Source organism: Oryx dammah, unplaced genomic scaffold (assembly GCF_014754425.2).
Source record: "Oryx dammah isolate SB20612 unplaced genomic scaffold, SCBI_Odam_1.1 HiC_scaffold_29, whole genome shotgun sequence".
Classification (NCBI taxonomy): domain Eukaryota; kingdom Metazoa; phylum Chordata; class Mammalia; order Artiodactyla; family Bovidae; genus Oryx; species Oryx dammah.
The window spans coordinates 73,097,719-73,115,093 of record NW_024070213.1 but is presented as its reverse complement, the minus strand read 5'-3'; the positions used below and the strand labels follow the sequence as shown (position 1 = coordinate 73,115,093).

General features: G+C 37.9%; 1 protein-coding gene across 1 annotated transcript; it reads right to left on the bottom strand.

Moving 5' to 3' along the window:
* Nucleotides 1–11,184: 11,184 nt before the first annotated feature.
* LOC120858067 (lysozyme C-2-like) lies at nt 11,185–16,008 on the bottom strand. Its single transcript, XM_040233938.1, has 4 exons — nt 15,813–16,008; nt 14,157–14,321; nt 12,512–12,587; nt 11,185–11,263 (listed from the first exon to the last, which is right to left on the bottom strand). Exons 1-4 carry the CDS (start codon nt 16,006–16,008, stop codon nt 11,197–11,199), a joined length of 504 nt encoding a protein of 167 aa, XP_040089872.1. The 3' UTR covers nt 11,185–11,196.
* Nucleotides 16,009–17,375: the final 1,367 nt, after the last annotated feature.

The window sequence follows — 17,375 nt, the reverse complement described above, 5'->3', positions numbered from 1 at the left end:
CGGCTTGGTTTGAGCGGAAAACTCTCAACCCAGTATCACCTTTCTAGTGATATGGCTGAGGAGATCAGTCGTTTTAGATGTCTCGCTTCGTGTGAGACAGAGGTTTCTTTGCCACCTGAGACATGGAAGATCTTTGCTTTCTTCAGCTTTCTCTGGAGAGGCTCCGCATCTCAAGAGGGCTATATTTCTTAAGGGACTCCTCTCATGTCTGTGGGTAAGCCCTAATATTGGTTTTAAGTCATAAAAAGACTCAGTGGTTTGGAGTCACAATTGAAATAGGTATATTGAAGATTTGAACTTTTATACCTAAAAGGATTTTTAAGGGAGCTCATATTTTAAACAAATGTTCTGTTTTTACCAATGGGAAGATCAGATTGAAAAGAAAAAAGGAAGAAAGGAAAAAGATAGCTATAGAAGAATACTTTGGTGTGAGGAAAAAAACAAAACACATTCTTAACAAGATTAGGAAAAGATCAGAGAATAAACATCTGGACTGCAGGAGTCACTCAAGCAATTGTAAAATTTACATTAATATAGATAGCCAGGAAAGAGCTTTGACAAAGGTCTAGGAAATGCACAAGAGGGCTTGATGTATTGCCTGTTACTCTATAGCAGACCTGACCATTTCCAGACTTTCCTGTATTTGGGGGCTGCGCTACAAATTTTTTTTTAAAAAACGAAGATATTGAACTAGCCTATCCTACTGTTAAAGAAAACAAAAATGCCATAGGAATTATCCTAGATTTCTGATAATAGGCAAACATGCCCCTGAGTTCCTTCTTAGATAAACCCTACAATTCTTTCTCAGTACTTTGGAAATATCGACCTTACCATATCTTTGAACATTAAGATCTAAAGAAATAATTGTTGCCTAAAGCAAACATGGGACTGGAAAAAAAATAGCGAGAGAGATTTTTTAAAACAAATTGTTATTTGACATTTCCATAAGCTCCCTTACTCCAGATTTTGTTCACAGCCTCTGTAAGATTATCTTTTAAAGGCAAATAAAAATCTTAAGTTTTATCCACAAATCTTGGTAAAAGGGGTCAGCCATCTCAGTGGGTAAATTTAACTTGTTCTATCTGCCAGAAACACCATTTTGAGCCAATTATTCTTTTACAGGGCTTTCCTGAAGCTTCCCTACAGGGCTTTAGGGGTAATAAATACCCCCCTGCAATGCAGGGGGCGCAGAGTTTCATCTCTGCATCAGGAAGATCCCCAAGAGTAGGAAATGGCAACACACTCCAGTATTGCTGCTGGGAATATCCCATGGACAGAGGAGCCTGATGGGATATGGTTCATGGGGTCTCAAAGAGCCCATGAACTAAAGTGACTGAGCACATTCTTTTATAAGCTATTGAGTTTTGTACTACTGTACCTGAAATGTGGCTAAAATGTTTAAATGAAAGCTATAAGATCCGTTTGCATCTATCTATATGTCTATCTATATCCGTATATGTATGTTATGTATATGGGATATTTTTCTCCCTCTTGATATATTCCTAAAAACTTGTGAAAGAGCTCTATTTAACTGGCTTAAAGAAAATAAAAGCACTTGTATAAATTAAGACTAGTCATGGGATTTCCCTGGTGGTCCAGTTGCTAAGATTCTGAGCTCCCAATGCAAGGGTTCCAAGTTCAGTCCCTGGCCTGGGAGCTAGATCCCCCATGCCATAACTACGACCTGGTATAGCCAAATAACTGAATAAATATTTTTTTAAAAAATAAGTAAGCTTCATCAAATAAGCTTGCTAACAAATATTTTGTCTCTACTATATGCTTGATGTGATAAAATTATAAATTCAACTTCAGAACTGAATTTTTAAAAAATGATTTCTTTAATGTATGTCATCAATATGGTAAGAAAAAAAGACGTGTAAATTTTAAGGTTCTTTGCTCTGTGATTTTTGCTACTTGCTGGATTTGTCAACAAGAGAAACAGCTTTAAATGATGGTTAATTTTTAGTGTCTCATGAAATTTTCATGGCAACTCAAACACTGAATATGTACATCATTTCCAAAAAAAGAGAAAATACTGAAACATTAATTGTCAAACATATGTTTATCTGCTTTTGACTTCTTATTAGAGAAATGAAGAATATTTGGGTCTGTTAATAACATGCTCTTTTTGCCACTCTAAACAAACATCCTATAAAAAGACATATGTCTCTAGGAATTACCAAATGATATATTCCTAGGGATTCCCTGGTAGTCTAGTGGTTAAGAATTGGTACTTACACTGCCAGACCAGGTTCAATCCTTGGCTGGTGAACTAACATCCTGCAAGCCACCCAGCTCAGCCAAAAATATATAAATAAATAAAAATTTAAAAGAATAAATAAGATCAAATATGAGGGATCTAGGAAATGAGGTTCTAATACAGAAGAAAGGAGAAGGTAAATTTTTGAGATGAAGGGAAAAGTGTCCCTGTGAACTTCCCAGGGAAAAACTTGAAGATGGCCTGGAATGTGTGAACTTATTGAAAGGAGTTCCACTAATCTGGCCAAGACTTTGGGTAATGAATTAATACACCAATTATTGATTGACTGAAAATTAGGAAAGAAGTACAACAAGGCTGTGTGTTATTTCCTTGTTTATTTACCTTATATACAGAATACATCATGGGAAGTGCCAGGCTGGATGAATCACAAGCTAGAATCAAGCTTGCCAGAAGAAATATCAACAGCCTCAGATGTGCAGATGATACCACTCTAATGGCAGAAAGTGAAGAGGAACTAAAGAGCCTCTTGATGAGGATGAAAGAGGAGAGTGAAAAAGCTGGTTAAAACTCAACATTCAAGAAACTAAGCTCATGGCCCCAGTTCCATCACTTCATGACAAATAGAAGGGGGGAAAAAGTGGAAGGAGTGACAGATTTTACTTTCTGACTCCAAAATCACTGCAGAAGGTGTGTGCAGCCATGAAATCAAAAGATGCTTCCTCCTAGGAAGAAAAGCGACTACAAACCAGACAGCGTATTCAAAAGCAAAGACGTCACTTTGCCAACAAAAGTCTGTCTACTCAGAGCTACGGGGTTCCTGTTGTCGTGTTTGCCGTGAGTGCTGGACCATAAGGAAGGATAAGCATTGAGGAATTGATCCTTTCGAACTGTGATCCTGCAGAAGACTCTTGAGAGTCCCGTGGACTGGAATCAGATCAAACCAATCAATCTTAAAGGAAATTAACCCTGAATAGTCATTGGAAGAACTGATGCTGAAGCTGAAGTTCCAATACTTTGGCCATGTGCTGTAAAGAGCCGACTCATTGGAGAAGACCATAATACTGGGAAAGACTGAAGGCAAAAGGCGAAGGGAGTGGCAGATGATGAGACGGTTAGAAAGCATTATCACTGAATGGCATTAATCTGAGAAAACTCTCAGAGACTGTGGAGGACAGAGGATTCTGGCTTGCTGTAGTGTATAGTGTTGCAAGGAGTGAAACACGGCTTAGCAACTGAACAACAACAGCATAATTGTACAGGGGTCTAACAGGTAGGAATTATGTCCATCTTACAGATGAAAAACATGTGTCCTAGAGAAGATAAATCATCTGTCCAAAGACATATAGCTAGTGAGCAGGTGAGCTAGGATTTAAGATTCAGGTCAATTCCATGGCCTTTTCAGTTTACCACATTATCTTGAAGTTGAAGTGAAAGGGAAGGAATTCTATTGCAATGTAATCCTCATCCCTCAACAAGCTATAACTTCTTTGTCTATCACGTATCTGATTTTGGATCCCAATATAGTTGTGCAAACCCATTTTATGTATTTATTTTTAAGGTGTGAGTTTTCTCTAAGAGGTTGATCTAACACCAGGAATGCCAAGGAACAATTAGAGACTATTTAAATATCAATATTCTTAATGTGCACAACTGATAATTGTGGAAAGCTTTGGATTTCTTTGTGCATACTTTCTTTGTACTATTATTTCTGTTATCTTTAAATGTCCACAGTCAATACAATTAGAACTTAGGCTGGATCTTACTTCTTTTCACTTTATGAACAAATATTTCCCTTTCCACATAGATCAAGTTACAAAAATTCTTTCTCAATTTACATAACAATTGGGCTATCATCACTGAGAAATTATTTTTCAAACACGTCATAAAGCATAATCTTGTTTACAAAGTGATGGAAATGTTCCCATTTTAGTTTTCTGTTTCCAGAAGAGTATTCTGATTTCATTTCTCTATTAAATATGAAAATAGCTTGGCAGTTCCTGTCAAAATTGAAAATGGACTTATTATACAACCCAGCAATCCACTCTTGAGTATTTACCCCAGAGTAATGTCTTTCCTCCTAAGAACTTCTATATGAGTATTCATAGCAACTTTATTCTTAAATAGCCAACACCTGTAAACTATCCACATTTCTTTGAACAAGTGAAAAAATCCCTAAAAGTAGTGAAAAATCATTTAAGAAATTGAAATACTACATTAGAAAATTTTGTTTAATGAAAAAACACAGTAAGGGAGGAAAAGTGGAACAAAAAAGACATGAGATATGTACAAATAAAATATAAAATCACAGATACAAATCCAACTATATCAATAATAACATTAAATGTAAATGGATAAGAGAAGAATGAATACCAATTCTTCATAAACTCTACCAAAAACCAGAAAAGGTACCCAACCCATTTTATGAGGCAAATATCACCCTGATACCAAAATTAAAGAAAGACATCACAAGGACAGAAAGCTAACAGATCAATATTTCTTATGAATATGGATGTAAAAAATCCTTGACAAAATACTATGAAACAGAATGTAGCAACACATAAAAAGAATTATATCCTATAAACTAATGGATTTTTCCCAGGAATACTAGTTGGTTCAACACCTGAAAATCAGTGTAACACATCACATCAATAGGATAAAAAAAAAAAAGAAACAGAAACAAAATGATCTCAGCAGACATAAAAAAACAACATTGAAAAAACCCAACACAGTTTCATGAACTCAGCAAACTAGGACTAGAAGGGAACATTTTCAGTCTGATAAAAGATGTCTATTTAAAAACCTAAGATAAGATTATACTTAATGAAGAAAGACAGGATACTTTTCTTCTATGATCAGGAACAAAACAAAGAAGCCCACTCTCACCACCTCAACTCAACACTGAAAAGGAATAAAAGGCCCTCAGGTTGGAAAGGAGAAGGAACACTATCTCTGTTCACAGATGACATGATCTTTCATGTATTGGGTTGGCCAAAAATGTTGTTCAGGTTTTTCCATAAAATGTTATGGAACCTTTTGGCCAACCTGATAAAATATCCTAAGGAACCCATTAAAAAAACATGTTAGAACTAATAACTAAGTTCAGCAAGTTTGCTGGATATAAGAATATATTAAAATTGTTCACAGATAGGTATATCCATTAACTAAGTTGATTTCAGATCATTTTCATTACACCAAAAGAAACCACGTTAAAAAAAGAAACTAGGTATCCTTCGGCTTTCACCCACTGACCCCTAATTCCAGCACTAGGCAATCACTAATCTACTTTCTATCTCTATGTACTTCCCTGGGCTGGGTATTTTATATGAATGGAATCATATAATAGGTGGTCCTTTGTGACTGACTTCTTTCACTTAGCATAATTTTTCAAAGTTCATCCTGTATCAGTTCTTGTACTAATCAGCACATGTATCAGAATTTAGTAATTTGTGCCATCTCTTTTATTTAGTTAGCCTACTAGAGGTTTATCAAGACAAGTCCCCTTGAAGAATTCTGACAAAATGTGGTCCACTGGAGGAGGAAATTGCAAACCACACCAGTATGCTTGTTCTGAGGATCTCATGAACAGTATGAAAAGGCAAAAAGATATGACACCAGAAGATGAGTCCCCCCAGGTTACAGGGGTCCAAATATGATACTAGGGAAGAGTGGAGGGCAATTACTAACGGCTCAAGAAAGAATAAAGGAGCTGGGCCAAAGTGGAAATGACGTTCTGTTGTAGATTTGTCTGGTGGTGAAAGTAAAGTCCAATGCTGTAAGAAGAATATTACATAGGAACCGGGAATGTTACCATGATCCATGAATCATTGGACATGATCAGCAGGAGATGGCAAGAGTGAACACTGACATTTTAGAAATCAGTGAACTAAAAGGGATCAGAATGACAAATTTAATTCAGATGACCATTGTATCTACTACTGTGAGCAAGAATGCCTTAGAAGAAATGGAGTACCCCTCATAGTCAACAAAAATGTCCAAAATACAGTACTTCGGTACAGTCTCAAAAACAACAGAATGATCTTGGTTTGTTTCCAAGGCAAACCATTCAACAATACAGTAATTCAGGTATGTCCCCAAAAACTAATGCTGAAGAAGCTGAAGTTGACTGATTCTATGAAGACCTAGAAGATCTTCTAGAACTAACACCAACAAAAGATGTCATCCTTTTCTTCACAGAGGATTGGAATGCAAAAGTAGGAAGTCAAGAGATACCTGGAGTAACAAGCAAATTTGGCCTTGGAGTACAAAATGAAGCAGGGAAAAGGCTAACAGTGTGTTCAGGAGAACACACTGATCATAGCACACACCCTTTCCCAGCAACACAAGAGGTGACTCTACCCATGGACATCACCAAATGGTCAATACTGAAATCAGACTGATCATATTCTTTGCAGCAAAAGATGGAGAAGCTCAATACAGTCAGAAAACAAACAAGACCTGGAGATGAATGTTGCTTAGATCATAAGCTCCTTATTGCAAAATTCAGGTTCAAATTGTAGAATTAGGGAAAACCATTGGGCCATTCAGATATGACCTAAATAAAATTCCTCATGGTTATACAGTGGAGGTGACAAATAAATTCAAGGGATTAGATCTTCTGGATAGAGTGTCTAAAGAACTATGGGTGGAGATTCCTAACATTGTGCAGGAGACAGAGTCTGACACGACTTAGTGAGTGAACAGCAACAACAAAAATTTTTATATGATTTAAAGTATACTTTGCATAGTAGACAAGGATATAAAAGCATCATATCTAATTAGTCACACATGATTAGGCATTTTTAGTAATTCCCTTTTAGCAACTTCTAAGAAAATATTCTTTAAATAAGTCTGCTAAATATAAGTGCAAGAGATGTGCTCAAGGTTCAGTTACAACTAGTGCTATGGGAAGAGCCCAGTAATCATCTGGAATATCACTCTGCATTTCAAATAATATCCTGAGGTGAAACTGAGCAACATCGGAATTGAGTGTCTTTTAAAAATGATGAAACTTTCATATTGATTTTTATTTCTGTCTCAGAACAAGGATCAAAATTTGGTTTGGGAACTTGAAGGTATTAAAATAACAGGTATAAATAAGATATGCCATTTATCAAAAACACTAAGCAAAATCTTCAACAAGAATCACTATCCCTCTTAGGCCAACTTTCGCTAATCTCTGGTTGTTTTGTCAGTCAGCCATTGTCGTGGGTCAGTTCTGGGGCTTCTTAGATACATCCTGTCTCTGCATCTGAACTGTCACTCTTCAAATCTCTCTCCCCTACCCTGACTCATTCTCCATACACCTCTGGATATCCTGATATGAATAAACCCATATGCTTTGGCATTTATTCATATTAAAATGGTACCGGAATCTTGAACCCCCAGCTGTCCTCTCATGGCTGGTCACATAGACTTGAGACCTGACCCGTGGAGCCCCAGAAGCTGCTATCCTGGAGTCACGTGGGATCAGAGAGTAAGAAAACTCAGAATGCCCAGTGTGGAGGAATGTGCCAAATTATTGAGATATTCATTAAATCAACCAATATTTATTGATCGTGTACAATACTACTGCTACTGCATGTACAATGCTACTGACACTATTCTATATATTTGGAACATGTGTGTAAAGAAGAGTAAAGGATTTCTGCCCTCTTTCCTGCAAGGACACAGCCCTGCATACAGTATCAGAGATATAACACAGTAAAGGAGGTGTCTAGGAGTGGAAGAAGGGGTGATCAGATGAGAGGTATCAAGGCCTGAGTGGAGACCATCTATTCCATGATGTGGCAGTGTTGGGAGATCACAAAATTGGTTACAAACAGGCAAATTGATCAAATATATGCATGTGCTCAGGATACATCTTAAGGATATTAAAGACAATATATGCCCAGTTTCTCACTGTCATACAAGGGAGTTGCCAACATGAAAAAGGAAAAAGCTAGAATTAACCTTGTGATGTGAGATTGGAGTTGAAGATATATGAATTCAATTTAAATAGAGAAAAATTACTTAAATACTACATCCTTCAGCTTTGACCATTGATGGGGCCTGGGAACAGTGACTTTACTTCCCAGAGCTGGTTTTTCAAAATAAGGGCTCTTTGGAGAAATGGCTAATTCCAGGCTGAAGCAAGAAAAGAACAAAGTGAGCATTAGAACATTTTATGCCAGAAAACAAAAAAGTGCCCAGAGAATGACAGGGATGTGTCAAAATGACACAGAAGCTAGCTTGCAGAGGCTCTTGTGGCCAAATCAGGGATACTGTGAACATCAAAGCAAATGATAATGAAGCTTCCCTGTGGCTCAGATGGTAAAGCACCTGCCTGCAATGCGGGAGACCCAGGTTCGATCCCTGGGTTGGGAAGATCCCCTAGAGAAGGAAATGGCAACCCACTCCAGTACTCTTGCCTGAAAAACCCCATGGACTGTCACCTAAGGATCCTGGTAGGCGACAGTCCATGGACTTGCAAAGAGTCGGACACAACTGAATGACTTCACTTTCATGCCTCATTATAATTGGAATAAAGTAGAAAGCCAGGGTCCATACTGATACAAGAAATAAATGCATAAATTGACATTTTGATGAGGAAGATTTCTCAAAGTACCTCATCCTTTCCCATATACCTCACAATGTAGGTGACTTGCAGACATCATCTTAATCAAATGATCAATGAGAACATCATCAGTAATAGAACACTCCAAAATTGCATGTCACCTGAAAGGAAGCAACAGGAAGAGCATAATATCACGCCTGTGGCATCCCTGCCAGAGATGCATAACCTAATCTACTCCAGAGAATATCAGAAAAACCTTAGGCCATTTATAGCACAACTGGTTGAGGTTTTTAAAAGGGTTAAAGTCATAAAAGTTAAGGGAAAAGTGAAGAAATGATCTAGATTGAAGGAAACTGAAAAATGTAACAACCAATTTTCACATGTGTTTCTGAATTAGAACTTTTAGTTAAGAAAAAGTTATGTGGCAATTGATAAAACTGCATAGATCTGATGATGAGATGGTCCTAATTTGTCAGTGTTCACCTCCTGATTTGGATGAAGTTTTGAGGTTCTGTAGGATTTACAGACTGAAGGATTCAGAACCTTTGGGCACCATGTTGGCAGTATATTCTCATACTGTTCAGAAACATAAAAGTCTATTCTGTACTTGCAAATTCTGGAAAAGATTGAAATATTTTAATCACCTTAAAGAGCTGGAAAGACTCTATTCTTTTGAAAGCTATCCTTCAGCAAGAAGAGAAATAAATGGATAAGTAAAACAGTTTTATCAAATGGTTACAGACTTGAGTCCTGGGGCATTCGCACAGTTGAAAATCAAAGAGCAGAGAAACAGCCAGCCAAGAAGGGTCCTAAAAGGAACCACCAATGAGGCAGGATATAAAGAAGGAAAGGCTGAGTAAAAAATATTTTTCCAGAAGCAGGAAGTGGTTCACTCTGTCAAATGCTGCTGAGAGATCAAGCAGGATGAACAGAAATCAGGTGATCACTAGACTCTGCCCCAAGGCATCCTGGGAGGAGTCAGGCTGGAGCCCTTTTCAGCTGAGTGAGGACAGTAGTCAGATTAAGAAGAGATAAAAAGAGAAAGGGAGGTGAGGACGTGGAGTGGGTGAATATAGATATCTCACCCCAGAAGTGCTGCTGTAAAAGGGAGTTGAAAATGTTGTAGCTGGAGGGTTATATAGAGTCCACGGAGAGTTCTTTCTAAGCTGGAAGGTTACCAGGGTAGTTCAGATAGTGATGTGGATGATCCAGCAGAGAGGGAGAACCTCAGGATGCAGGAAACAGCCTAAACTGGAGTAGTGAGAGGGCTGTGATGAAGACTGCATGTGGAGACCCTGCCATTGGCAGGAGGAAGACCCCTTCATCCCAGTGATCAAGGGGAAGGAAGGGAAGGTAGGTTCAGGGAAAGATGTGAAGTCTGTTACGGTGGCCAGGAGGGGAGGGTTTTGTATGAGTTGCTTCTGTTCTGTCAGTGTAAGGTGAGGCCAGGTCATCTACTGAGAGCAGAGTATGGAGGCTAGAAGCTGGCATGTGTGCTGGGACTTTGAAAAGAGAGAAGTAAATAGTGACAATCAGTTTGGAGAGTAGGGACAGCCACACAGAAGGATTGCCAAGAAGACATTAAGATGAGCAAGCAGACTTCAGGGCCCATTTGAGGTTTGTGTTTACAAATTTAAACTGAAGGGAATTCCCTAGCAGTCTGGTGGTTAGGACTCCGCATTTTCACTGTTGAGGGTCGGGGTTCAGTCCCCGGTTGGGGAACTAATATCCCACAAGCTGTGCAGCTCAGCTAAAAAAAAATTAAATGAGATCTGTCAGCATTCCTATGGAGTTTTATTCAGCAATATCCATCTGATGGTGTACAGGTGAGGATGTTTGAATTACTGTGTCAGCTCATTTTTCCCCAAATATATACTTATGTATTTCTTCAGAAAAACTAAATGGCTCCAAACAAAGACAGACAAGGTATGAATTGCAAAGTTTTTAATGAAAATGCATTTTTTTTACAGCAAGCATAACTTCACATTTGTTTAATAGCAATTATTTCAATACTTGCAAACTCATCAGCCTCTGAATCTGTCATAACGCATGAATCTAAGCTAATAATATTAAGGAAATGCAACAGCTCACCTAATCCCCCTTTATATACCTTCATGACCAGCAAAATATATAAATGATCTTGTTTTGATAAAGAACCGAATATGCTGAAGATATATTTGATAATTAAGGTTTTAGGCAAATATTCACCAGCATTAGTTCTAATAGCAAACTCAAAAATGTTGTAGGCCTAGTATCAAACAAGTAGCATATTAATACATTTTAAGTCTCTTGAAAAACCACAGCTCCTGCTTCTATAAAACCATTATTTGCTTGAAAGAATGATGGTATAAGCTTTCACTCAACTATTACTTTCTTAATGTGAAAAAGAGACAAAATGAGCTGAAGAATGTTAACTCCACAGTTACAGGGTGCAACCCTCAACATAACTGCTGACGTCATGGTCTCGACAATGACTTTTCCCTGCCACCCTATGGAGAAAGATGAAACAAATGGTACTTAGGCTAAAACATAGCTTCATTGTAATATACATACTTCAAATCCTTTGGGAGAACAAAATAGTTTAATAGAGTCTACAGACAGATCCAAGTATTGCTATTTATTAACTGGAGACATGTATACCAAGGCCTTCACATCTCCCCCAAGCCTTCACTAGGGCACAGAATGCCGAACACAAATGGTGAGTCCCGTGTAGTCCACAACACAACTGCAGAGTGCATTCCACATTTACTTAATTCCAAAATAATTTCAAGATATGACAAGGAATTAGCAGAGCCTGTAAAACCTTAAAAACTCTAGAATCCCCTATAATAAATTGAGGAGTAAAAGAATAAGATTCTGAATCACTGAAAATAGATTGTTTCTATGTAATAAATTGTCTAGCATAAACCTAAAGCTATAATTTTCAGTTCTCGGTAGCGTACTTGGGAATATTCCCTCACTTCTCTCATAAGTTGGATAAAAGAGTTCTCACCTGGGACTTTCCTGGTGGTCCAGTTGTTAAGACTCCACCATTTCAATGCTGGGGTTGGGGGTTGATTCCTGGTAGTGGGGTCGGGGTCTAAAATCTCACCTGGCCTGAGGCATTGCCAAAAGCCCCCCCATCACCCTTTTTTTTTTTTTTTCTCCATCACATGGCAAGTGGTTCCCTGACCAGTATCCCCTGTGTTGGGAGCAAAAAGGCTCAACCACTGGACACCAGGGAAGTCCCCAGCTCTCCTCTTTAATGCTTAACACATACCACGCTCTGTAACATGAACTTACATACTGTTGTAGGTCCCTTATACTTCAAACACAAGCATACAAACAAACTCATAGAAAAAGAGGTCAGATATGTGGTTACCAGAAGTTAGAGGCTGAGGGGTGAGGGGTGAGGAATTAGACAAAGGCAGTCAAAGGTACTACAAACTTCTAGGAGTAAGATAAATAAACACTGAGGATGTAATTTGGAATGTGATCAATACAATTAACACTGCTATATGTTATAATGAAAACTGTTGAGAGTAAAGCCTAAGAATTTTCATCACACATTAAGTTTTCTTATATTTCTTTAATTCTGTATCCATATGACAAGAAGGATGTTCACTAAACATTGTGACAATAATTTCATGATGTATGTAAGTCAAATCGTTAGGCTATACTCCCTAAACTTCTACAATGCTGAATGTCGATTACATCTCAATAGAACTGGAAGGAGAAAACAAACAAAAACAGCATACCATACTGTAATGCCTTGCTCGCTGACAATCTTCTTAGCACATGCTACAGCTTTAGCTATGCCATTTTCCATTAATTATGAAAGTAATGTGGTGAGAAATGAAAACAACACTTACAGAAATTTCATTTAAGTTTATTCTCTTCGGTTGATGAAAGAACAACTAAATTCTCTTAGGTTGAGGAAAAAACAGCTAAAATTGTTTTTTTAAGAGTGAGTGTGTCTGTGAACGTTGGGAGAAAACTCTTTCTTTATTCTGTCCAATTTGGCATGAAATAAAGCATTCTGTTTCTCATTTTCCAAAGTCATTGGAACCTTTGGAACTATTGAATATTGTGATAGAAGCTTCTTTTTCTTACTATGCACCACAAAAACAGAACAAAACAAACGAGCAGAAACTGGTCTAGCAGTTTTTTGCTTAGCAATTCTATTACTGGAAGTTTAACCTAAAGAAATAATAAGAGATGCACCCAAAGATGTGTGTACAAGATGTTTCAAAGCAATTAATAGAAGGATAAATTATAGCCTAAGTCCTTAACAGTGTGAGTTGGATAAATAAATTATAGAATATTTATTTTGTGGAATTTATTCTTCTTGAAATATAATAAAGATTGGTATTTGTTGATAAAAATAATTTTGTATAATAAAGAGCATATTGTAAAGCAGTAAATTTACTACAGTTTCTTTTTATGTGAAATACATTGCTTACGTGTTCATATGTGGGACGGATGTGTATATATTGGTGGCTCAGCTGGTAAAGAATCCACCTACAAAAAAAAAAAAAAAAAATCCACCTACAGTGCAGGAGACCTGGGTTCAGTCCTTGGGTTGGGAAAATCCCCTGGAGAAGGAACATGTATATATCCACTCCAGTGTTCTGGCCTGGAGGATTCCATAGACAGTATAATCCATGGGCTCCCAAAGAGCTGGACACAACTGAATGACTTTCACTCCACAGATTATAACACAAAATATTTTTTTTTAATTAAATTACCTGGTTACAAAAGATATTCTTAGACTGCTGCTGCTGCTAAGTCACTTCAGTTGTGTCCGACTCTGTGCGACCCCATAGACGGCAGCCCACCAGGCTCCCCCGTCCCTGGGATTCTCCAGGCAAAAGCACTGGAGTGGGTTTCCAATTCCTTCTCCAGTGCATGAAAGTGAAAATGAAAGTGAAGTCGCTCAGTCGTGTCCGACTCTTCGCGACCACATGGACTGCAGCCTACAAGGCTCCTCCACCCATGGGATTTTCCAGGCAAGAGTACTGGAGTGGGGTGCCATTGCCTTAATCTTCTTTACTAGAAATTTTAATGTAAAAATTTTAACAATATAAATTCTGGATTGTTCTCCAATATTTTGTGCAGCTAAGATTTCAAAAGAAACTCAATAGAATATTTATTTCACTCCAATTAAACAAATGTATAAATTAACCTGTATGTTAGCAAACAGCAACCTTTTAAGATACCAGCTCTTTAATTTCTTGGTTAAAAAATTAGGAAAAGGATAATAGAGAGTTTATAGAAGTTATGGTGGAATTTTTCTAGGTCCCTAATGAACTCTTCAAGACATTTTCATTTCTACCTAATCTCTATTCTTATAGGTGTAACCAGATGGGGCCTGAGCTATCACTCAACATCATCTTGTCTTACCGCTGCAGGACACGTGACAGCTGTCAACTGCTTTGGGGGTTTTGCCATCATTACACCACCATTTGCTGTTGATCTGAAATATCCCATAATCAGTGCTTTCACTGCTAGGGTTGTAGTTTGTAGCTTTTGTGTTATAACTGCTTTCCCATTTGGTCAAACACAACCCTGAATAAAAATATTTTTAGATTATAAAGAGCAACACAACTAGACTTAGAGTTCATAGCCCAACTAGTTCAATTTTAACTAATTCTACTTTAGTAATGACTTATTTATAAGTATAAAGATGTATTTACTTGTGAAATATTTTAACACTTTTGTGTTAAAGGGCTGTTAAGAGAATTCTTTCATTGGTGAATCATTTGGTAATACCAATGAAACAATATATATTTTTTTAATATTAAAAGATGCTCTTCTGCTCCCGTCTCTCAAGTAAGATTGAGCCTAGAATAGAAAATCAACAGAATTGTTGAGTGGCTTTGGTTGTTTGATGCAGATGTATACACTAGTGGAAAAACACTTTTATTAGGAAAAATGAGGATTTTATGGGAGAAGGAAAATTTCTTATGATACCTAAAGGTGAATTTGGGTATCAAATTTGAATCCAGACAATAAGAATCATTGAATAGGAAAGACTATGTCATCCATCCATCTAGCCATTGGCTCATTCATTCAAAAATAGTTATGGAGGGGAAATGTCTGAATTCTACCTGAAAAATACAGTAATGACATTGAAAAATATGGACTAAAATATAGAGTGACTTTTCCTTAGGGAACATCTTCAATTCTATGTAAGAAAATGAAAAATAATTAATGAGTTAGAGTCAGAATAATAAAACATCATTACATACCGCATTTCTGGGATCCTCAGATAGATGCTGATCGAAGGGAAATCGTTCTTACCTATCCCTGTTTTAAGGGTTCAATGTAAGTTTTAAAAAACCTTACTGTTAAAAGCCCAACATCATGGGCTGCTCTTGCTAAGTCGCTTCAGTCGTGTCCGACTCTGTGCGACCCCATAGACAGCAGTCCATCAGGCTCCCCTGTCCCTGGGATTCTCCAGGCAAGAACACTGGAGTGGGTTGCCATTTCCTCCTCCAGTGCATGAAAGTGAAAAGTGAAACTGAAGTCTCTCAGTCGTGTCCAACTCTTAGCGACCCCATGGACTGCAGCCCACCAGGCTCCTCCACCCACGGGATTTTCCAGGTAAGGGTACTGGAGCGGGGTGTCACTGCCTTCTCTGCAACATCATGGGAGGGGGATTGAAAATGAGAAAAACACGGTCTTACTCAGGCTTGAAGAACCCAACTTCTAAACTGGAAATGGATAGAGTCAGACACCAAGTGCTTGAAAGAGATATCCCAGGTGCTGAAATATATCTTATAGTCAGCCTTCATGTGCCAGCTGGCAAACTTAGTGGTGTTAGAGGAATACATGGGAACCTGGCATGCTTAGAACAGGACAGAATTTGAACTTTCCGTGCCTCAGTCCTTCAGCCTGTACATCTGATTCTAAAGGAACAAGTTGATGTAAGTGTACAAACCCTTCAAGAAAGAAAAAAGTAATTCACCCAAAGTCCCTTTCTTATTATTCATTCTCTATTAGTATCTGTTCCACACCTGGCTACCTATTTGGAGGGATGAAGAAGAGTTAACTTACAGTTTGCCAGGCTGACTCCCTTATAGTCATCCAATCCACGCTTCTTCAGAGTTCTGGCAAGCTCACATCTCTCAAAGACCTTGCCCTGGACAGCAACAGAAAGGAGGAGAAGCCCCAGAATAAGGACGGCCCTCACGTTGACTGAGAAGCCAGACCTCCAGGCTGACCAGCATGAGCTGGACTTGCTATTTAACATCTTTTCACTTCCCTCTTACCTCACTGGTTTGGTTGCTCCACCCTCTGAGATATGTGGAAAACAGAAAGAGCTTTTTGGTCCACTGACTTAAAAGTTTCCCTTCTTACGTTTGAAGAGAGATATTCCGATACTCTAAGAATTAACCTGCAAGAAAATAATGAAATGAGATTGCTTAAAGACATTGCTCAGGAAAAACTGGGATTAGCACTGCCAAAGGAGGAATTTCCTCCTATTTTATTATGAAGTTGAGCAAGTTTAAAGAAAAAAAACCTGAATGAACATTTTACTCAACTGAAAATGAGCTCCCATCTTTGATTAACATGCATTTACATTAAGTTGTGTTATATGTCTGCAGCATATTGTCTTTATCTTTTTCACTTAAAATTATTTTATATATACTTTTCACAAAAGAACATGACACACTGCCTGTTGTTCTGATCAGGCCCAGCATCACGTTGCTCAGCCAGATTCTTATACTAAATACTTTTGCTGTCTCTTATAAATTCTTAATTTATAAATCTATATCTTATTATAATTGGTAAGCATCATGTGAATAACATTCCTAACTCCTCTCTGATAATGCCTTACTTCAATTTCCATGTTAGGACATAAAGTGTCATTGTAAACGCAGGGAACTTTATAGTAAAACCTACAGAGGAATAACAGAATGTGCCACCCCAAAATCTTGCCTTTTGCCCAAGGATTATTTTGAGCTGAAAGCAATTGAGAAGAATCAGATCCCAGATATGTTCTTTCCTCCCCTTATCATCCTGAAAGTAGAACATAAATTTGTGCAGAAACAACAACCCTTAACACTTACCAGCCTCAAGACAGCACCAGAAGACTACGAAACAGCCATTTTGACTATGTATTATCTTCCATCAGTTTGTAATGTATTTATCGTCTGGAAATTTGGCACCCTTGGCACCTAGTACTCTTTTTCTCTGTGTAGTCTCCTCTCAATATATGTTGTTATTTATCAAGATGATCTACAAATCCAAATTCCAGCCACTTCGAGTTACTCATCTCCGCATTTCTCATAAGTATACATGAGATGTATATGTTAATATACTTGTTTCCTTTTACAGAGACCCAGTCAAAAACTGAAAAGGGTAAAAGGGAAACAAATGTTTCATCCTGTACGGTTTCTAGTGATGAGGATGGAACATTGACAGGCTGGAACACTCCACTCTCCCTAGAGACTGCAGTTGAGATACGGGATAACCAACAACAGATCAGCAGAAAGTAAGAATTCTTACCATGTCAGTCTCCCAGCTCTCTGTAGTGCACAGCCAAGAGAGAAGGATAATTTTCTTCATGTCCCTTCCTTTCTGAATTCACAGCAGCAGGAGAAAAACATTTGTGAA